At 49.9% G+C, this 21,467-nt stretch overlaps 6 protein-coding genes across 6 annotated transcripts; 4 read left to right on the forward strand and 2 right to left on the reverse strand.

Moving 5' to 3' along the window:
* Positions 1 to 211: 211 nt before the first annotated feature.
* FOBCDRAFT_291389 (uncharacterized protein) lies at positions 212 to 1,526 on the reverse strand (the record flags this gene model as incomplete). Its single annotated transcript, XM_031179737.2, has 2 exons — positions 212 to 1,071; positions 1,118 to 1,526. The coding sequence occupies 2 exons, from the start codon at positions 1,524 to 1,526 to the stop codon at positions 212 to 214; spliced, it is 1,269 nt and encodes a 422-aa protein (XP_031045624.2).
* Positions 1,527 to 1,965: 439 nt separating this feature from the next.
* On the forward strand, positions 1,966 to 2,863 carry FOBCDRAFT_158664 (uncharacterized protein). Its single transcript, XM_054704149.2, has 2 exons — positions 1,966 to 2,074; positions 2,122 to 2,863. Exons 1-2 carry the CDS (start codon positions 2,004 to 2,006, stop codon positions 2,657 to 2,659), a joined length of 609 nt encoding a protein of 202 aa, XP_054560124.2. The 5' UTR covers positions 1,966 to 2,003; the 3' UTR covers positions 2,660 to 2,863.
* On the reverse strand, positions 2,864 to 4,189 carry FOBCDRAFT_220198 (MT-A70-domain-containing protein). The gene has a single exon (XM_031179735.3). It carries the CDS (start codon positions 3,886 to 3,888, stop codon positions 2,875 to 2,877), a length of 1,014 nt encoding a protein of 337 aa, XP_031045622.2. The 5' UTR covers positions 3,889 to 4,189; the 3' UTR covers positions 2,864 to 2,874.
* A 322-nt stretch (positions 4,190 to 4,511) lies between these two features.
* Positions 4,512 to 5,759, forward strand: FOBCDRAFT_238730 (mitochondrial carrier domain-containing protein; the record flags this gene model as incomplete). Its single annotated transcript, XM_031179733.2, has 2 exons — positions 4,512 to 4,733; positions 4,791 to 5,759. The coding sequence occupies 2 exons, from the start codon at positions 4,512 to 4,514 to the stop codon at positions 5,757 to 5,759; spliced, it is 1,191 nt and encodes a 396-aa protein (XP_031045620.2).
* A 1,492-nt stretch (positions 5,760 to 7,251) lies between these two features.
* On the forward strand, positions 7,252 to 8,988 carry FOBCDRAFT_27952 (RNA pol II accessory factor, Cdc73 family-domain-containing protein). The gene is made up of 2 exons (XM_031179731.3): positions 7,252 to 7,989; positions 8,040 to 8,988. Exons 1-2 carry the CDS (start codon positions 7,405 to 7,407, stop codon positions 8,682 to 8,684), a joined length of 1,230 nt encoding a protein of 409 aa, XP_031045618.3. The 5' UTR covers positions 7,252 to 7,404; the 3' UTR covers positions 8,685 to 8,988.
* Positions 8,989 to 17,769: 8,781 nt separating this feature from the next.
* Positions 17,770 to 20,213, forward strand: FOBCDRAFT_199845 (regulator of G protein signaling domain-containing protein; the record flags this gene model as incomplete). The annotated part of the gene is made up of 3 exons (XM_031179728.2): positions 17,770 to 18,483; positions 18,654 to 19,991; positions 20,097 to 20,213. 3 exons carry the CDS (start codon positions 17,770 to 17,772, stop codon positions 20,211 to 20,213), a joined length of 2,169 nt encoding a protein of 722 aa, XP_031045615.2.
* Positions 20,214 to 21,467: the final 1,254 nt, after the last annotated feature.

Consider the following 21,467-nt stretch of genomic DNA (forward strand, 5'->3'; position numbering starts at 1 on the left):
CTCCGATAGGGAAGATGGCGTTGAGGACTTGATAATTGGTACATGAAAACCTCTTGATAACAACAACGAAACTCTGAGTCAACACTCCTTTGTAAAATCGGGGGTATAAAACACAACTTCAAAGCGCACTAGCAACAAACAGTAGTGAAATATGAACTCTGGTATTCCTTTCCTCACAATAATCATAATAATCGTTCAAATATCTTTCAAATCAAGCATCCGGATCACTATCCTCCACGCAAGGCAGCTCCTCAAAGTCGGATGCACGAGTCCGTAACTCATCACGAGCAAGGCACACCGCAATGGCGATGGTTAGAGCATTCCAGATCCCCTGATGTTCATCTTGGAAATCGACTTGGACCTGGAAACTGACATATGCATCGGATCCTTTGGAGGAATCGGCTGTGAGAACAAGAACCGAGGTGTTGAGAATGAAGAGACCGTATACCACGGGAGGGTGGCGACGGTAGGTGTGTTGAGGAGGAGTCTGGGGTTCTTCGGGTAGAGAGGGCGATGGGGACTGTGAAGGGTATGATTTCCTCGAAAGCGTCGTTGTCTTGGGGAGTACTCTTGCCGAGATGCCGGGCTTCTTAAGTCCAGGTTCGATCTTGACAGCGACTTCATGGGTTTCGGTGGTTGGAAATATGTTTCCAACTCGAGGATGTGAGCCAAGTCGGCTCTTAGCAGGCGTTAGCCACCCCCCAAACGATGTCAGCCCATCCTCCGGCTCAAGTTTGATTTTCGGGGACGCGAATACACTGGGTTTGATAACATCCCAGAACTGAGGGCTTCTATCCTCTCGGAGAAACTCGCGCTGAAGCTTTGCGAGAGTTCTCATACGGTTCTGGATGTGCTCAGTGATCTCATTTTCTGGCATTATCGTATCTACCACTTCGGTCAGGATATTCGGAACAATGCGCAAATGCAGGTAATCGCCGTCCTGTGCTGCCCAGCTCAGATACTTGTCGAGTTCTCGTTTGATGAGCTGCGGCACCTTTCTCCGAAGGCCACTCTGAATGCTCGTCCTTGTCTTTGCTGTGAGGTCCATGAGACGAATAAGGGCGGTTGTTGCTATAAAGAGTGAGCAAAATACTCCATAATATTAGGACAAACATACCTCGAAAGTCCTTTGAGTGAGCATAGATGATAGGAGGAAAATCATCCGAAGTCTGGAAGACGATATCTGAGATGGGCACTCCTCGTAGATCAACATCCCAGGTTGTAGGAAGCATGGGTAGATCCTGTCGCATGTACAATATCTCAAAGAGTCGCTCTTCAGCAGGAGCCCAGCTACTGGCACCAGGATATCGCTCCTTTTCCAACTTCATCAAGTCTTCCATGCTGTTAGTACAAGGAACTTCGTCATCATCTTCTTCATCGATGGTTAGGAAGCTGAGCTGAACATCTTCATCATAGCTCGTGGGACTCGACATCTTGCGAGCGTCTGCATCATAGTTGAGTCTCTTACGGGGTGAGACCCGAGTCATCGGACTCAAAGAACGCTTTGATTTGGTGTGTTGTTGCATTTTGGGTGTTTATGGGGCATGAGGGCGGCTCTGAATATCGATGGTCTTGTTGTTTTGTTTTTGTTGTGGAGAGAAAGAATAGGCTTTGTTTTGTGTTGGTGAGAAGGAGTAATTGTTGCGCTGCGAGTACCCATGAGACAGTTGAGTTGGGGAGATGTCACTTCCGCCCAAGCCAATGATTTTCGCTTGATTTGCTATAATACGTAGCTAGGAAGATACTAGAAGTGCTAAAGTAGCCTCTTTTAGTGTTAAATAATTAATATTTTACTCCAGTCACGAATATGACCTTGTGAAGTGAAATGAGAATTATCTTCTTACACTGCTGGATGCGGGGTGTGCACCTATAATATCTCCAATCCCCGCACCCCTCTCGGAAGTTCACTTTCGCCGTAGAAGCCAATCAGAGCCAGTCATCGAATTTCTTCACATCCCAAATCAACTGTCGCCGACCACTTTTGAAAGGGCAAAACGACGACCATGGCCGAGGTAGCAAAGACTGTAGCTCGCCAATTGCCCAGCTTCAAGCTGGGCCAGAAGCAGGTTTTTCTGTAAGTACCTTTGATCCATCTCTACCTAACAATTCTGACATCTCCAGGCCAAACCATGTAATCACCTTTCTTCGAAAAGATCACCTCCCACCAAACGAGGCCACTTTCCAGGTACCTCTACGATTCACAAAGTTCGATCTCCGAGATTACCTCTGGAACCTATACAATGTCGAGGTCACAAAGGTCCGATCATACGTCAAGCAGCAACCTCTAACCCAGCGCAACTCCCACTCGCGCTCGTGGTACCGCCCCAAACCCCTCAAGGTTATGACTGTCGAATTGGCAAAGCCCTTCCAATGGCCCGAACTTCCCGAGGACAAAACACCCTGGAGCAACCAATTGTTCCAGATGCGCGAGGATATGTTGGAGAAGCGAAACCAGGAGCATATTGCCCAACAGCGATTCGAGATTCCTCTCAAGAGCAAACAGCTCCCGTCGAAGGAGAGACAAGAGTTAGCCAAGTTGGCACAAAAGCTGTTATCGGGAGAGGAGAAGTGGACCAACGATGTTATTCTGGATCCTAAATGGGAGAAGATACTGGGCAAGGAGGAAGCAGAGGTTAAGAGGGACGCAAACGAAGCTTAAACGACTACGAAAGGCGAATTACGACTTGAAACTGCAGGACACTGCTAATGAAAGAGGCGGCAATTCTATGAGGAGCCACAGATGATGGACCTCTGTAGGATGGCGGGCATCACAACTGTACATTATTGTAACTAGTCTTGGATGGGCAATGCATGAAGGCGGGTTAAAGACTATGAGCGCAAATATAGACGCTGAAAACTCGTATCTTGTTTGTTTCATTGTTCTATGTCGTGCCAGTGCTCGGGCTGCTGGAAGCGCAAGAGTTCGTCTCCCCAAGCCCACCACCCAGCAGTCAAGTTACGAGCAAAGATCTCGAGGCCAAGACATTCTTTGCCAAGGGCATCTTGAAAAAGACCGCGAAGATTGGGCTTTCGTGAGTGGACATCAGGGACCGCCACGATGACTTTGGACTCAAGAGCATCTGGCTTCTTGCTGCCGAAGCGCTTCGCTATGATGAGCTTTTCCCATGGCTTTCTCCATGTTGACTCAACGTCGTAGAGCGGTTCACCAGACGCAGCAACCTTGAGCCACGTCCATTCAGTCACAACCTCGAGACCCCAGGCAGCAAATAGCCCTGTTGAAGAAGTCAAAAAGTCGTGGATACTGTGCTTATTAGTGACCCAGACGGCAACGAGTCCATCTGGTGTAAGGTGAGAAGCTAGAGGAATTTGTAGCAAGAGATTGCGCATCTCATTGAGATTTGGTACAGTAGCATACTTGTCTGTCTTTCTCCTGGCAGATCGGTTTGGCCAAGGAGGATCTAATACAACAAGATCAAACTTGGGGGCTGACATGTGAAAAGAATCACGCATAGCCTCAATAGAGCCATTCAGAAATGCGGCTTTGTCTGGTATCAAGGGCGGCAGAGCGGATACTGACGGTGGTTGTTGTTGTGGCTGAACAAACCGGCCCCGATGGAAAGGTCCAGAATATGAGTATGTGCTGGCAAGGTCCTGTAAGGCGCTGCTGACCGTTTCAGTGGTCATGAGCTCAGCCAACTGCGCGCCAGGAGACGCAGTCGCAAATGCCGAGTGATCGCCTCCTCCATGCCGGGGCTCCGGAGTCGGATACGGAGTTGCGGGGGGCTCTGCGGAGACGATGCGGCGGCGGGGGATCTGAGACGGGAGAACCTGGCTCTCTTCTAGAGACGTGGGGATGTCTAGAACAACGAGGCTCTTGTCTGGACTCTCAAAGAGAACAGATGAGATTCTGTGGCTGTTGACCTCCATAGCTGACTCGGATGACTATTCTTCCACCTGGGACTGGCTTTGCTTGACCCGCGGTTGAAAGAATAAATTCGCGGCGAAGGTCGGCAAACCTCGGCTCGGTTATTGATCACCGGGACCGTTAAGCCTCGCTATGCCCTGCCCTGTGAATCTGCTGAGAAACGATAAGTTTTCAGTGGATTATCAGCGCATTAACCCACTGAAGTGAAAAGTCTTGAACCCCTGATGGCCCAATTCCTCTATTTTTCTAGGGTTCTGGGGGATCTCCATTTCCGCGTGCGTGACCACCTTGGCTAGGTCATTCACTTGTAAAAAAACTTGTGGGGAGTCTGTATTTGCCCACTGAGCGTCGGTTTAATGACGTCCAAGCCGCCTCTGACCGGGGAAATTCTGCCGCGCCGCATGCCGGTATCATCTCCAAAGTCCTCCCCATATCCGAACTTCTTCATCCTCCCCGCAAAACCTGTTTCTACTCCTCCAACTTTTTGACAAGATACCACCGAATTACCTCAGTCGCGTTGGCTTCGAATACCGATCCCCATTCGACTCTGCCACGGCATGTCGCGCCCGTAGGCCTCGAATCCGTTCAGCAAGGTCAGGCACGTGCTTCTGCGAGCCTCGGGGCCATGTCCTCTGCCGACGCTGCTCAAATGGAGCATGCCTCAATGGCCGATGTTGCGCGCAATAGAAATATTCAGAGCCATGCCTCTTCTCATACCCTCAGCAAGTCGCCAAAGGAGCCTGCTGTGTGTCCTACCGACCAGGAAGCGGTAGCACCAAAGGCACAAATGAATAGCTTGGAATATGTCTGGAAATCTGGAGTTGCTGGAGGTTTGGCTGGCTGCGCTGTAAGTTATTGAAGTTGAAAAGAAAGTCCTGCGAAAGATTCTGACTGTTTGAAATAGGGCAAAACTGTCGTTGCACCATTGGATCGAGTAAAAATCCTCTTCCAGGCCAGCAATCCACGATTCGCAAAATATACAGGATCATGGGTTGGTGTCGCAAGCGCCATGAAGGACATCCATAGATATGAAGGCATCACTGGACTTTATCGTGGACACTCAGCCACTTTACTACGAATCTTTCCTTACGCCGGTATTAAATTTCTCGCATACGAACAAATCCGAGCCATTATTATACCCGATAAACATCATGAGACACCACTGAGAAGACTACTCAGTGGAAGTTTGGCTGGTGTCACTTCCGTCTTTTTCACATATCCTTTAGAAGTTATGAGAGTACGACTTGCTTTCGAGACTAAGCGTGATGGTCACTCTTCTTTGTCATCAATATGTCGTCAGATTTACAACGAGCAACCCGTTCAGAAAACAACGACAACTCGATTACCTAATGCTCCCGCGACAGTGACTGCTGCAGCAGAGGCAACAGCAGCGACAGTTGGAGCCATTGCGCCTCAAACAGGACTTATCAACTTTTACCGAGGTTTCGCTCCCACTGTCATGGGCATGCTTCCATATGCGGGCATGTCTTTCTTAACTCACGATACTGTTGGTGATATCCTCCGATCGCCACGTTTTGCGAAGCACACGACACTACCGAAGAAGGCAAACCACCCTGAAGGAAAGCCAGCGCCTTTACGATCATGGGCAGAGCTTACTGCTGGTGGAATCGCCGGTTTGATCTCTCAAACGGCGTCATACCCTCTTGAAGTGATTCGGCGACGAATGCAAGTTGGCGGTGCCGTTGGTGACGGTCGTCGACTGAGGATAGGAGAAACCGCTGGTATGATCTTCCGAGAGAGGGGCATTCCTGGTTTCTTTGTTGGCCTCACTATTGGATACGCCAAGGTGTTCCCAATGGCAGCGGTCGCATTCTACACGTATGAGCGCATGAAGCTTGTCTTTGGCATATAGATGTATTTGAGTCCTGCAGGACTATTGGAGGTTAGGATTGATTTGGCGTTGACGGAGTCATTGCGCGGAATGGAAGCGGAACTGCACACATCTTTTGGGACAGGTCTTTGATGAAGTCGAATAGGGGCATACGGCTAGGTGTACATACAACAAGAAGTACAATACTTTGTGGCTTTATCAACAAGGTTTTCACGTGTGGACAAATGTCTATTCCCGTTCAATATCCGAGAATAAAGGCTCTTTTGCTGTTTCATGGCGGTGCCTTTGCCACGCGCTATAAGATGAGGCGGCGGCCTCCGTGGTATCTTTGTGGTGTAATTCGTCCTGAAAAGCGCCCCTTTTCTCAGACTCTTACTAGATCTGGGAACCCGACGCCCTTTGCGTGGGATGTCGTCGTATTACTCATCTAGCTAGAAGTTCACCAGACCAAACAGCCGGGGCGAGTAAGTGATCTGCACGAACTGGCTTAACGCCGTTGAGCAAGCTAACGCATATCCCGGGTAAGGGATCGCAGTTTGCGGTTATAGCTCGCCCGCACGTGCCAGGCTTCCACGGACTGTCGATGTCATATTCTGGCTGTGCGGACTCGAGATGGATGGGGCGTGAAGGGTAGCCGTGGCGCCAAAGTGCTGGTGTTTGGCTGGATGCGGACTAGAAATCGTGGGTGGGCGACGGCTTCTAGAAGTTGGGGTTAGATCGATGAGAAGTATATGTACTTATGAGTGAGTTGGACATGGGGGTTTTAAGTAAGTTATCCGTCGATGGTTAGTGGTTGTGATCCCTGGATTTTAGAGGATTTGTGCTCAGACGTAGGAGACTGGGGTTAAGTACGAGAAGGTGGAGGTGAGCTATGAATTGACAAGTCTAGACGGTATCGTCAATTTGATGGACCTTTTCTTCATACCTCTCCAGAGAACGAAACACTGCTTTATGCGCTCTATGACGTGCCTCACATGCAAGTTCTCTAGCTACATCTCCGTGGTGTTGTGGCTATACCGGCAGTTGAAACAGAGTTACAAGTTACTCAAGAGAAACATGACAACTTACCAATTAAAACATCTCCATGCACAATAAGCACGCCAAACATGCATAGACGAATTGCCACGCAGTAGGTGACATTCAATACTACAGTCACATGAAATGCTGTTCAATAGCGTTCTGGCTAGCAATACTCCCCGAGTAATTTACCCTAGGGCAGTCGAGTAGTCGAGTCAAGTCCGGGTATGACGGTAATAACGGATCAACGTCAACACCACCAGGAACATGATCTACTAGATGCATACAATGCAAAACACGGGGCGTCCAGTCGCATCATTCTACAGAACGTGGATTGGTGCTGACTTTGCTGTCAATTGACGTTGAAGTTGAAGGTGAGTTTATACATCGCTGATTGGCCATATATGTGCTTGACCAATGACAGCGCGGCATGGGTGAAGCTAAGTGAGCTTGCCAAAATTCCAGGCGCAGCCTCAGCCTCAGCCTTTCATCTTCACTTCATCAAAGCTCCACCAGCAACAAACGCGCTAGACTCTCGAATCGCGAAACACTTAGATTCTACTATTCGTCAATTGGTATCTCTTGATCAGTACAAACACGTAGAGTTTCTTCCAGCCGTGCTCCCTATTCCCGCGCGTCCATCTTCATCATGGCGTCCGGCGCCGACCTCGACGGACTCGTCCTCCTTCGCCAATCCATCTCCTCCAACGCGCCCTTCATCCCCACGGCATCAGCTGATGCTTCTGCGGCCGAAGTTCCTCTATCCCAGGCGACGTACTTGCGATTCCCCGATCGAGATGTCGCTGTTCCTATCGACAACCCGACGCGCTTTGTGTCGCAAGACAAGCCCGTCGATCTGCGCAGTATCTACTTTGCTTGGCTGAACCGCGAAGTCGCTATCCCTGAATACAATGCTTCTGCGACAAAGCTCAACGAAGAACTGGCAGCCGCTGGTGGCTCGGGGAAGGTTCAAAACTTGGGTTTCATTGAGCGTCTGGATCTGATTACCTGGCTTGAGGGTGCTAGCGAGGAGAGCGAGTACATCAAGCCTTTGCCTAGTGACAAAGATGCAGCGGCTGCTGGCGCGACCGCAGCTGCGAAGACGGGCGCAGTGACTTCAACTGCTCAGTCGCGATCTGGTCGTGGTACTATGGACCCGAGACTGGCTGGTATCTACAATAGCGAACGAAAGATGGGCGATCGCAACACCGTTCTAAGGGGCATCAAACCTACGGTAAGTCCTTGCAACCTGAGAAATTCTTGAGCTTTACCTGACCTCGTTAGGACTTCTCCCATGTTCGCAAACTTGCTGCGCCTTTCATCCAGAAGAAATACCAGTCTAGCTCCAGCATCCCTACTAACCCATCACTCGCCCTCAACCAAAAACCTCCTACAAGACGACCAGACCCTATTATTCTCCTATCTCCCTCCGCTTCTTCTTTGCTTCGCCTATCAAACGCTCGGTCGTTCCTCGAGGACGGCAAGTTTGTGCCTACTGATGCAGGTAGTGCGTTGAGCAACATGCTTCATGTGCAGCGTATCATCCCCTCCATTGACCCCAACCGCCCAATGCGTTTCATTCTCGTAGAGGGTCCTGAAGCGTTCAAGCCTGAGTACTGGAACAGAATTGTGGCAGTTCTCACCACTGGTCAGACTTGGCAGTTCAAGAACTATAAGTGGAGTGACCCCAACGAGCTCTTCAAGCACACATTGGGCATCTATGTCGGATGGCGAGGAGAGTCAGCTCCGGATAATATCCGTAACTGGGGTCACCGCGTTCTGTCCACTGGCATTGACCGATGGCGAGGAGAGGGCCATGATGCTTCGCGTTTCCGTGATAAGGAGATCGTGGAGCAGATTTGGAGGGCCATTGAAGAGAACATGCGGTACAGGGGTTGGAGAAAGGACAGGGCTCCCTCATCGATATAGTCGAAGGACTCACATTTCTATTGTACATGAAGTATTGCTAAAAAAAAAAACACGAGACTCCCTGTGGATGGTTGCTTCACAGAATGGAGCTATGGTCCAAATGGGAGAGAAAAGACTTGCATTCCCGTCTGTACCGAACATGCCTACAGGGTGGCGAGGTACAGGGGATTAAAAGCGATGGCGTTAGAACGGTTTCTTGCTTTGTAGACATATTTATCTAGTCTAGTTGTATGATGTGCGGCGAGTGGCATACAGGATTTCAGAACCCAGGTCAATTGATATTTCGTTTTCACAGCGGGTGTCAGTATAGCATCAGCAAGCGTTGAGCTGTTTTCATTCCGAAGTCAGACGTTATCCTGTGGCTACTGTAGTGTCAGCGGCATGTAAATATCGTTTCAACGTCTCCGACTCCGCGATGCCAAACTCTACCCTCGTTATCGGCGATGATACCCAGGGAGCAGCATCGACTTGCTGGCACGAAACTGCATCCTTTCAATAGTTTACTTCCTCCACAATATCCGACTGGACGGTCATATATCAATTGCACACACATGCTTCTCTAGTCAACTCTATAGCTCACTGAGTCAAAGCTCTCCAAGCAGAGCAACGCATCGCGAGACCAGTCACGACATATCGATTTGCACAGATCCTACAGGCTGGAAAGGTTGCAGAAACTACCGTATCTACGCCCGCAACAAAGACCCCAGTAGCTACATGACGGCGACTTGTCTGTGTCAGTATCTAGCGGCAAGTAGGGCTTGACCTTGTCGATCGACACTGCACACCCCCAAGACAAAACCTCTTGGTCCAGAGCTTCTATCCAATGTCGAGCTTGAACTTGGGGGACCAATCTTGATCTAAAAATCTTCAGCTTATTCCTTAGGCTGTTCCCCACACAGAGCTTGCTGCTGACGAGTCTGGGGAGGTCAAGAGATGCAGCACACGAGTCAGTCGTTTTTGTTAGGTCCAAGATATTCCCGGGCTGTCAGACTGGGAGATCGTCATAAACTCGTGCGAAAACGTGTTCAGAGCTATGTATCAGGTGGTCACTAGGTGCACTTGAGTCAAGCCCTAGCAATTTCATCCCGCTGGTAGTCGAATTCGAACATGCTGGCGCGTATTTGGCTATTTGCGTCTTGGGGCAATGATGACAAGTAGCGTAATGAGGCCTTAGCCACGATACAGGAGTCGAAGCTCTTTCAGTGAGCACAGCCGCAATAGACCTCACATCATTGCATTCTTGTTCACCGCATATAAGGTAGTATTCAGCATGTTGAATAGGAAATGCTCCGTGGTTTAAGAGAAATGGCGCCCAAGCATTGTCCACTTGGCGGCCGACGGCTTCTAGTGAGTGGAATCGCACGATGGGCTCCCGCGGTGGGTGGACTTGGTGGATAGTACGCTTGGAAAAGAGGTTGAGCACGGATTTCAGCCCAAGAAATAGGGGCACTTGCTGCATGTTTGAAGCAACCATTCACACGAGTTGGATCACGCGGCTGAGAAATACAACCTCTAGCGCCCTATAGCGACATGCCTGTCGACATGCATATCTTGTATACCAAGATACACATATCATCAAGCCAAGATGCGATTGAGACCTGGAAAATCAATCCCGAATGTTGGCTCCCGTCTACCAGATCGCCCGCTAGCCGCGTACTGCTGTCCGCAGGGCTAATGGCCAGGCCTCACTCTACAAGGGCGTATCCTAGCCTGCCGTGCTGTACAGGAGTCATAATTAGTTCGCCGACTAGAAACTCGTACCTTCGCAGCCTGACCTTGCTCGTTTTCATATCCGGTGGAGGGACCATATAATAGATATGATATAGTTACGCTTGCACTGGAGTTCGGGGTTCGCCGTGCCTAACCCTGTACTCAGTGCCGATATCAAGGGTCTATCACAATGCCGACAATTTCGTAACCACCAAGTGCCGTACCACAGGAGCTCCCGCCAGTACGCCTACTAGTCGTCTAGTTGGCGATCGTACAAGGCCGTTGTCTCTGTAGGCGAACCAGGATAACGGTAAGGCTGTAGGTATGAGCATGAATCGTGCTGGAAGCTCAGATTTGCGTCACACGTGACCGTTGATCTGCTATGAGAGAGCATTCATCGGGCAGCTGTATCCGTAGCTAAGCTAGGATATCGAGTCAGAGCCTCTGGTCTAAGTGACGGGAGCGAAACTGTTGGTTGTCTGATCTGATGCTTTGAACAAGACGGGATTGTCTGCAGATTTTGTGGATATCGTCATCCCGGAATGGTTAGACGGATCTGTTCCGTGATCGCTTACCTCGTGCAAGGCACATGGCAAAGTACATTGTACCCTCTCGCGTGGCAACTTAAAAGCAGCATGAACAGGGGGACCGAATCAGATTGATTTGGAACCCTGCAGATTTTGGATTTTCGCGAATGTTGTTGGTACGTAGAAGGATCTGCCGAAACAATGCTCATGATACACAAGTTTCGTGACTCCACGAGAGGGCTGGATGGTTTGTTGACCGGATAGGGCGCTTTGTTTACGATTTCGTACCCAGGCGTCCGGGCTCCGCAGACTCCGTAAGTGCGGGATGTACGGTACATGTGAAACTTCTGACTAAGGTATCGTGGACAAGTCCAACGACGAAACTTCCACCACCGAGGAATGATGCGTCATGCGGTGCTCAATTTGGAGTTGCAAGGCGTTTCATTATGGTCCATGGCTCTCAATGCAGAACCGCAACGAGACTTTGGGTTGAAAACGTCAAGTCGAACCACCCGCCTCAGTCTAAGCCTTTCATGCACGTCTTCCACATAGCGGCTTATCCATCTTCTGATAACCAATCGTTCTCAACGATTAAAACAATCCGCTCAGGTAAGGCCAACCAACGAAAAGTCATCCCGAAGCTTGAAGAGCTGGAGTGGATCGCGCGGTAGCACAAGCAGCTTTGACGTCGGCAGACTCTCGGATAGCGAGGGCCTTGAAGAAAAAGAGAGGCAAATCAACGGTGACGCCTTGGCTGAGCGTCGACTAGTACCGGAGCAATTAGTGAGTTGAAGAGCCTCGCTTGAACTGCCGTGACAAGTTTCCGGGATTGTTGGGCTGATGTGAGGCCTAGAACGTGAGCATGATACGTAGGTTACAGTGAAGAAAGAAAAAAGATGCCTAAGCGACTCCACAGCTTGGTCGTCACAAACGTGTGGCTCCCTCTAAACCCACGTGGCGGACCCCGCTAGAACCAACCAGGTAATACTGTTAAAATCACGCCTCACACCCACTTTTTTGCTTTTCTTCGTTTTGTTCTTTGTGCTGTTGCTTCTTCAACTGGGGATCTGCAAATCGTCAATACCGCCACTTCATTACCTCCTCTCCGGTACTGGACTTAGATAGCGCTGATCGCTGACAAACGTGTGAAATGCGCGCGTAAACGCGTCATGTTTTGTCAGGGATATTGATAGCTTTGTTGTCCCATACCGCTGTTCGAGACTCAGCGAATACCTATTTTATCAGATCATATATCCACAGAATAGAAACAATAAAGCGGAGTTGCACCGTCGTGTCCTCCGTGCGCATTTGAGAGGCGGTGTTTCGAAGCGAAGGAGGGGCCCATTGCTTCGTATCTGTATGGCAGTTTTACGTGCAGCGGATTCCTTGCACGGCACGACAAGCTCAGTCATGGAGCCACGTGGGAATGCCGACATGGTTGGAAAGGTGACCAGTCACAGTCACAGTCACACCAAGACACATGAGAGTTGTGGACGGTGCCCTGATGAATTCGAACCCTGCGTCCCCAGTTTATACCCGCCGCGCTCACAAATGAGCCATGAATTGAATTTGGTGATCGTGGCTCAGGTGACTTCGTGATAGGGAAACGGATTGGCTGGCTTTGTCAGCCTTCATCTTTAGTTACGTTGCGGTGTAAGGATGATGAATGTCATGAGGATTCATCCTCATCTGCCAGACTGACTGGTCATCAAACCCGACTATTCCCACTCTGACAGCTGCCCCAGCTCACCCACCCACAATTGGGATTGCTTATTATCGTCAAGGGTTTCGCAACACTTGTGCAGTTTCGTGTGTATGATGAGAAATCCCCGAAACATACCTTATCTTGCGTAACAGCATCCTGTCTGCTTATACATAAAGTCACTGTAGTATGTAAGATGGGAAGACATGCAGAGTTTCTTGACTCCTTGTCTACATACCTTTGAAACTTGAGACTGTTGCTATCGATTCAGCATAGATCGATCAGGCAGTGACATCAACGTGCAGGTTGCCTCAACACCATCAGATTTTGACGATTCAATCCAACATTGATGAGGCTAGACAGGGTCGGTTAACGGTTAATGATAACCGTGCCACTGAGAAGTACCTAGTCATTACCCCTCTAGCCCCTGTACTGGGCTTGAATAAGTGACATTCTAAGAGTCAGCATTGTAAACGGTAGATGTACCCGAGCGGAGGAATGTATCAAACAGACTAACACGGAGATAAAGGACAAATGTAGATATCTAATCCCCAAGAGGCGCAATCGGAAGCCGCGGTTGTGAATTGATGGTGTCGTGTTCCTTCTCCAATTATGTCCTGTCGGCTTTTAGCCTCCTTCTAATGAATGGGTGTCTTGAACAGTCAGACAGTCACTCCCAATGCTTTGCTCCTTCCCTGAACTAACGTTAGTGGCTGCCAGGAAGTTACCAGGGTCTTTGGCTTCCTTGTTGGCCGCCCGTTCTTTCTCTCCATTAGGCAGTCTATTTCTGAAACCTGAGCCTCAGCCCTTCCAAGCTTCGCCTTGATCCATACGAGACTTACGAGTGCTGAAGATTGCGGATACGTTTCTCATATTGTTCAAGGTTACGTTGCAAGAGTAGATCAGCTGATCTAGTGCCAAGACGACCGAGACGCTTGTCATCGGCGACAGATTGCTTGGCTCCTGGACGGAACTTTGAGTCGAGTTGAATTGCTCAGCCAGTCCGGATCCAAAGACCCTGGTCCTTGCCGCGGAGACGAGTTTCCAGAAACCTTCTAGAAGCAGTGAGCTCGGAGCCAAAGAAGCCGCAGTGCTGCGAATCACAATTTCGCTTCGGCAGAGACAAATTCATTGGCGTTCTTCTAAGCTGGGACGTGAGCCGAGCGTGACGTGAGCACAAAGCCGAGATGGATAATTTAGATATGTATACTGACAGTGACAGGCTTTATGTGAGATGCGGCTTGGCTGGCACATCTGCCCTGCCCGTTGAACCCAGCATTAATTAGTGCTTTGGGGTAATCTGGAGCAACAGTTCAGCCAAGGCTGAGTGCTACATGCACCTACACGACTACGCCGCACACCGTAGTGATCCTTCTGACAACCTTCTCGACACACTCACCAATGGATGGCTTTAGCTCTTGGGAAGCGTGGTGGTACACTAGTGAGGTTCAGCGACACTCTAATAATCAATCTCCGACGGAGACACACACACTATCCACTACAGAGCCAGAACGAGGCCAGAGCGATCTATGGCGTTCGTTAGCCACGATTTGCAACCACCGGTCTTTTCACTTTGTCCAAAATCTGGCCAATTTGCGAGAGCCCCGAATGCCGGATTTATGAGGCGCAAGACTACAGATTCTGATAAGAGTCAGGGAGTCGAGCTACGGCGCTTGAGCATGACATGGCAGCGGCAACAAATACAACGACAGAGGTAGCAATCAAGGAAGTAATCGGAGTATCAATTCTGGGACGCTGACAAGGCCAAATTCATGCGTCAAGACGAACTTGGTGTTTGATTCATTCGGGCATCTCCAGGTCGTTTCAAAAATGTGTTTCAGTATCACCTCTATTCAAGTTGATTGACGGTTCCTGGCAAGATGAACAAGCATCAGCATCCCACACTCAAAACCGACGGCAGACACAAAACCCTGTCACTAATCTGAAGACCAGCGTAGTAATAAGCCAATGACCCACAATCTACGCATAGATTTGTAGAGTTTGCAGCATGGAATAACTCTGGCATAGCTTCGGATGCACGCTCCGATGCAATTTGGAAGCACTTTGTTGGTGAAAGAGGCCGCGTGGGGCAGAGTAAGGGGCAGCCACGCCCAGTCGCGGCATGGTTGCATGCACAGGAACTTGGGCGCTTTGATCGCATGGCAGCAACGTGATGCGGTGGATGGAGGCACTGAGCATGGCTACAGGGAAGTTTGCCAGCCGAAAACAGCCTAGCATGATGAATGGAATCCCTGGAGCCACGCGCATTCAAGGGGCCGGCTGAGGACTGACTGACTGTGGGAGGTGAGACAGCCATGCACACGCCCGCGGCTCAGCAGCCACTCACTGGTTCACCATGTGAGAGAGAAGATTATTACCCAGCAGCCCAAATGGAATGAACGATGAGATGAACAAAGATAGGGACAGCACAGCCTTTCCGAGCATTTCCCCTTTTTACTAATTATTCGCTGACTTACAGGTCACATTTGACCGGGGCTTGCCTCCATTCTACTGTGCCATTGCCTGTGGCTGCCCCGGTCTGACGTGCCGGTTCATGCCAGCATGCAGCAGCCCGGCGCTTGGTTTCCCATCGGCAGGAATCTGTGTACAGTACGGAGTACTTCGTACGCAGTATAAACCTGCCTCATCTATGGACGAACAGCAACGGGCTTTTCGCGCAAATCTACCAAGTAAGCATTCCTGTCTAGGCGTCTGCTATCGTGCATTGCCGCCGACAAAGCGCTTTTGGATGGACTAAGGATTCTGGCGCTGGCGAGGCGATGCTTTCACTCGCTGTGATTTGCAATGAGGCGTCGACCCAGGCGACACTCGCCTCTCATGGTTGCACAAGAGACGCTCGTGGCGGGCAAGCCACCGGCGGAATCCGTACGGATCGCTACAGCGGTGGAAAACATATTCCAAAAATGATGATTCGAGCAAGGTCTTGAATGGAGATTTGATCCCGGCTTTAGTCGTCATACAACGCCTCAAAACCGCCGTTTTACTGTCAATCAGTTGTGTCTCGCTCCCAATGCCGTCCGGGCTGGTTGTTGCACGCCAACCGATCAGATCAGTCAAGCAATGTACTGTACATACATGCTACGGTGTTGCAGGGTGCGGAGGTGCTGCAGTTTGCTTTGCAGACCGCTTGCAGATCAGTAACGAATGGTGCAGGCATTCCGCAAAGCTCAAAGAGTCGAATGGTTTCAGCCTGTGAACCCTCAACAAGTCTGATGCCCTAACGCGTTACGTACAGCGCTCTAGTGCATGTATGTAGTCCCAAATGCAACGATAGCGCATGTGAGCTATGAGGGCCCCAGCGTCAACACCAGACATGCAAGCTGCTGGAAGCGGGTATGTTGTATGTTGAAAGTCTAGCCAGCGAAGGTGGATTTGGTGGTTTAAACCCTACGTTCTTTTCACAGCTGCAGTGTTGACGGGAATTGGCACTGGAAGAGAAGAAATTGACGAAGAAATACCTACCGGATTGACGTGAGCCTATGTCATTCAGAATGACATGTTATCATGATCACAAATCTTCATTTCATTTGTCATATGAAGATTACAATGCCATTGGGCTGGTGATATCAATGGATTTTTGTTTAGTGCCAACGCCCCTGTTCGCTTACAGCACAGCTGCTGACGGGTTTCCCCCAGCTCGTTGGTATGTATTCGTACATACAGTAACTAACAACGTTAGTTGTTGATATCTGGTTTCTATTTTTCTCTGTTCTCCATGTTTCAGTCGGAGCCGACAGGCAATCTGCTGTACCAAAGGTACGGTACCGGGAGCATCAATGGCGCTACTGAAGAGGGACTACTGTTGGCCGAGAGGTTGCCAAACGCCTCTTTTCACGACTTATGGGAATTGGTTCGCCAATTCTGCAAAAGAAGCTGTAGGTGTCTTGTGCTACGAGACGCTACGCTACGGTAGACACGGCGTGGTGAACATGCATACATATGGCCCTGCCGACCTGCCTACCTCACATAGAATGAGACGACCAGTCAGGCTGGCGACAGGTCGATACATCAACTCCAGCGCGAAGATGCGCTGAAGCCCCAGGACATGGGGTCTTTTGCTCTGGAGACTTGTTATCACTGACTTGAGTGAGTGAGAGAGACAAGCAAGTTCAGGCCCCAGCGTTCCGAGACGGGCTGTTGCAGCATAGCATGAGAGACAGCGGTGTTGAAGATGGATGAAAGCAAGCAAGCAAGCAAGCTCACATCGAATAGACCCTTGTCTGCATTTTTCTTTCTTTTTCTTCTTTTTCGGAGGTTCTTTTTTCTTCTTCTCTCGTTTGGCAGTCAGTCTGTTTGTCTGTCTCCGCTCGCTCTTTGATTCTTTTTTAGCTGCTGGAGATTTTCAACCCTTGCCCTGGTAGCTTCTTTACCTGCCTAGTCGCCTGTGATTGCCCTGACCCTGACCTTGACCCTGGCTACTGCTTCTGCTACTGCTTGTTTAGTTTAGTTGTGGAGAGCGAAAAGCCAAGGCCAAGACCATCACCATCTCCATTTCGCCCGCTATTCTCAGCGCCCACCTTTTGACCTCAGACAGACGAGAGAACGGAGGTCGGGAGGGACCCACTACCTAGGAGGGGACTTTTTCGTTAGAGCCACGCCTGTGTAATCGCTAGAGGGAACCCCTTTTGACACCCCACCCTCCCCTCAATTCAATTCAGTTCAGTTCAGTTTTAGTAGGGTCGGCCGGTCTTGGGGGGTTCTGTACCTGTACCAGTACCAGTACCTGTACCTGTACTCTCTCAACTTTTTTACCTCTTTCTTTACTCTGGGGCTGCCAATCCCTATCCCTATCCTATCCTTTCCCTTACCCTACCCTACCTTACCTACCCTCTCTCTAGGCTGTCCTAATCTAGGTGCTCTAATCCTACCTGAGGGTATCAATCCTTTTCTTCTTTCACAGTCTGTGTCCCACTTGCACTTACACTTACACCTGGGTCTTGCTTCCATGCTTTGTGACCTTAGTTGGACTGATTTTCCTTCACCCAAACCAAACCAAAAAATCCACATCCCACATCCACATCCACTTTCACTTGCACATCCACATCCATCCTCCTTCTTATTTGAACCTTTCCCACTGCCGTCACCGCAAAACTCCCCTCCTTCTGACCTTTCTCGTTCCCGTTAGATGGCCACTCTGTCGCAACACCAAAGGCCCACGGTTCACTCTGCCTCTCCTTCTGATACACCACTCGCACTAGACCACGACCAGGACCAGGATACAACCACGAACACACCACGCTCTTCTATTTCGGATCGTTCGCCTCTTCCTACACCTCTGCCTCTTCCACTACCACCAGCACACATTAACACCTCCGCTACCTCCGGTAATTCTTTAACCTCAACTTCAACTTCAAATACAAACCAGCCGGCCTACGTCCCTTATCATCCGCAGCATAGCCATCATCGCCATACAGCTTCCTCAGTTTCGAGATTGAACAACCGTTCTTCGACTAGCCTCTTTGCCCTGGCCGCTTCAGCTTTTGATCGCACACAAAACGCCATTGCTGCTATTTCAGAGCCAGCTATTCGACCTCGACAGTCTTCTGGTGCTCTTTCAAGACTCTCTTTGCTCACGAGCTCCTCGCCCTCGTCGGAACCCTCTAGTCCGGACAAGTACCACCGTCTACGAAGTTCCTCAAACCAATCGCTTTCCTCGGGTGCATATCTGGACAGCAAGGTCGCTCCCCAGACTCTGCAGGCGAACAACCCGCCGTCCCAGCCTTACACGTCCACAGACCCGAACCTCCCGCCCCCCATCAAGTCCTCCACAGCAAACAAGATGCATCAGACATCCTCGCGCTTGTTGCGCATGACGGACGATGACCGTCCATTCACAAAGGTACGCCGTGTTGTCCTACCCAACCTTGTTTGGTGTGCTTTAAGGCGCCGTTTTACCTCCTGCGCGCACACGCGTAGCCTCTGCGCCATTGCGTATTCTTGAAACCCTGTTTTCCAAAACGGAAAAGAAAGAAAGAAAAAAAAAACACCCGCTGACGGTTGCACAAATAGGATTTCAAGGATCTCTTCTCAACTCTTGTTGTCAGTTTGCTGCCGCTCTCAGCCCACCGTGTCCGATTGACCAAGGTTGAATACACTTTTCTGTCCGAGGATGCCATCAACAACCTGGGCTCCCTAAAGTTCTCTCAATCCAACCGTATGCCAGACCCCAAGGATCCTTCTCGTATCGTCACAACCACCACAACCACAACCTTCTCCATGGCTAAGGACATGGCCCGTTCTATCTGTCAACGATTTCTGGAGGCTCGCTTTATCGAATCGGCAGACGGCAAATATCAGCAGGTTTACACGATGAAGGGCTCTGTTTGGCAATTAACTCCCAAGGGTATCACTGTTCTGGATAGATTCTGCGCTAGGAACGGCATTCAACAGAAGCAAGTGTCGGAATTGGCTAACCTCGCCTCCACCCAGTTGGTGCTGTTGGAGCGAGACCCACAGACTGATAAGCTTCTTCACGACCAAGGAACAATCGAGGTCATCTTCCGCCGCTTTGCTGGCTCCGAGGGCCGCAACATCAAGACTACCGTTAACGCCGCCGATTCGGACTCGCTGCATGACTACCGAGATGGCCTTACTGGAGTGAAGATGGCTGCCGAGCGCAAGGTGAATGGGAAGACATATCGTGACACCTTCACTGGTAAGGCTGCCACTGACTGGCTCATGGACTGCTCAACCATCGTGGACAAGCGAGAGACTGTTGAGGTGGCAACTCTATTCGTTGAGTACGAATTAATGGAGCCCGTGGCCCAGGACCGTGCCTATATGTCGCAAAACCCTGGATGCAACCTGTTCCAACCCACCAAATACGCCATTTACCAGCTGTCGCAACGCGGTAAGGATCTTGTTAGTGGTGCTGCCTCTCGGGGCCGACCTTCGGAGAGCGAAGGCGGTGCCGCATCTCAGCGAAACGGCATCACTAGGGACTCCAACACCCAGCGACTGGATAAGATTCTCAACGACCCCGCGCTACGTCTCCTCTTCCGGGAGCAACTGCGAGATACTCACTGCGAAGAAAACTTGTCCTTCTACCAAGATGTTGACGAGTTTGTGCGTAGCTGCAAGGCTGCCACAAGAGCAGCTCAAAAGTCGCCCAACACTAATGCCATGGACGGAATCAAGGAGATTATGGCCTCGGCATATGGTATCTACAACGCTTTCCTGGCCCCAGGATCGCCGTGCGAACTCAACATTGACCACCAACTGCGCAACAACCTGGCAACTCGCATGACCAAGGCTGTTGGACAAGATGTGGCTATGATTGACACGCTGCAAGAGGTGACGTCGCTGTTTGAGGACGCTCAAAACGCAGTGTTCAAGCTGATGGCTAGTGTAAGTTTTGACTAAAACCCGCCCCTCCAGCCTCCAATTCCGTTCTCGGACATGCCGATCAGAGCGATGATGTGCAGGATAACAGATGCTAACAAGAAAAAATAGGACTCGGTACCAAAATTCCTTCGCAGCCCCAAGTACGAGCAGCAATTGCGAAACTACGAGTTTGACGTGGTCGGCCGAGGACCTGAGCGAAGCCAAAGCAGATCAAACCGAAAGTGATGATCTCCAAGGGATCTGACCTCAGACTGCACTAGGAAGGGCTGGCACTTGGCTAATGGCTAGCTACTGGCTAGGCTTGAAAGGAAAGGAAATGAAAGCCTAATCCAGAAGCGAGCCGCCATGACCAGAAAAAGAGGCCTTCCTCGCAACGCTTGAGTGCAGTACCTACAGTGACGTGAGCAAGCATTCACATCCATCATCTGCCTCATTTTTAAACGAACGAGTCATTTGCATAGAGACGTTTGACAGATTTGGCTACCCGAGCGTTTGCCACCATCAAAACGATACCACCTAGAGCCATACCTTCCAAGCATTATCGGTGTTATTTGGGTTTTCCGAGCTATTTTATTTTTTTGCCTTTTGTTGTATTTTATTTGTCGCCTCGGCTTCCTTGTTCCAAGGCTAGCGTTATGGGGTCATGGCTATACTATGCTATGCCAAACTCTCCGCCTCCCGGCCCGGCTCTACCTTTCCGACAACGGTCCCTTATTCAAGTTCGGATGCCTCCGATCTTACTCGGCCGGTTCCTAGTTTCGGTCCCTATTTTGCTCATCGATTATGGACCTCGATGAAAAAAAAATTCTTTTACGGGACTAGATCGCGTTCGGGTCGGCCGCCGATATATGGTCGGGAGATATGAGGTCTCGGCATCGCCAAGCGAGGCATGGGGGCATATGGTAGAAGTGATATTACAGCCATGTGATGTCTATCGCCTACCTACCTATGTCGAGTACTTGGTTGAATCGAGAAGCGCTGCATTGGGTTTCGAAGACTGAGTTTCCGAATCATGACTATGGATATATGATGGACTTGAGTGTGCGATCGATTGATTGATTTGTGCAGCGCGAAGAATGATTTTTGTTTTTCGACGACCAAAACTCACGGCATCTATGTTCTTGTTAGCTTTGTTGTTTGTGTTCTTCTCTTCTCTTTCTTTCTACCTCTGGGAGGGGAGGGTCCTACTTCTTCTCTACCTCTCTCTCTCTCTCACTTTGTCTCTACTCATTTATCATGCTACGAACGGGGCCACGTCGAGGAACCGAAAGTAATGCATTGCATTGGAAGGAGTCGGGTACATTTTACCAAACATTACACGGCGGGCCAGCGCTGAAAGACAATTGTACATAGAAAAAAAGAAATCTGAGCAGTCTCTCCGATAGATTTTGTCCGGAGGAATAAAGATCAAGAAATGAATCGAGTCAAGCATGATCTGAATATCTCGTGAATCATGAGTTTGTGCTTGTGACTGGTATG

The sequence above is a fragment of the Fusarium oxysporum genome, chromosome IV, assembly GCF_013085055.1.
Source record: "Fusarium oxysporum Fo47 chromosome IV, complete sequence".
In the NCBI taxonomy this organism is placed as follows: Eukaryota; Fungi; Ascomycota; class Sordariomycetes; order Hypocreales; family Nectriaceae; genus Fusarium; species Fusarium oxysporum.

Coding starts and splice junctions, on each gene's coding strand:
- FOBCDRAFT_158664 (XM_054704149.2), top strand. CDS start 2,004: ATGGCCGAGGTAGCAAAGACTGTAGCTCGCCAATTGCCCAGCTTCAAG. Junction 2,075..2,121: donor GGCCAGAAGCAGGTTTTTCT/GTAAGTACCTTT, acceptor TGACATCTCCAG/GCCAAACCATGTAATCACCT.
- FOBCDRAFT_220198 (XM_031179735.3), bottom strand. CDS start 3,888: ATGGAGGTCAACAGCCACAGAATCTCATCTGTTCTCTTTGAGAGTCCA.
- FOBCDRAFT_27952 (XM_031179731.3), top strand. CDS start 7,405: ATGGCGTCCGGCGCCGACCTCGACGGACTCGTCCTCCTTCGCCAATCC. Junction 7,990..8,039: donor TAAGGGGCATCAAACCTACG/GTAAGTCCTTGC, acceptor TGACCTCGTTAG/GACTTCTCCCATGTTCGCAA.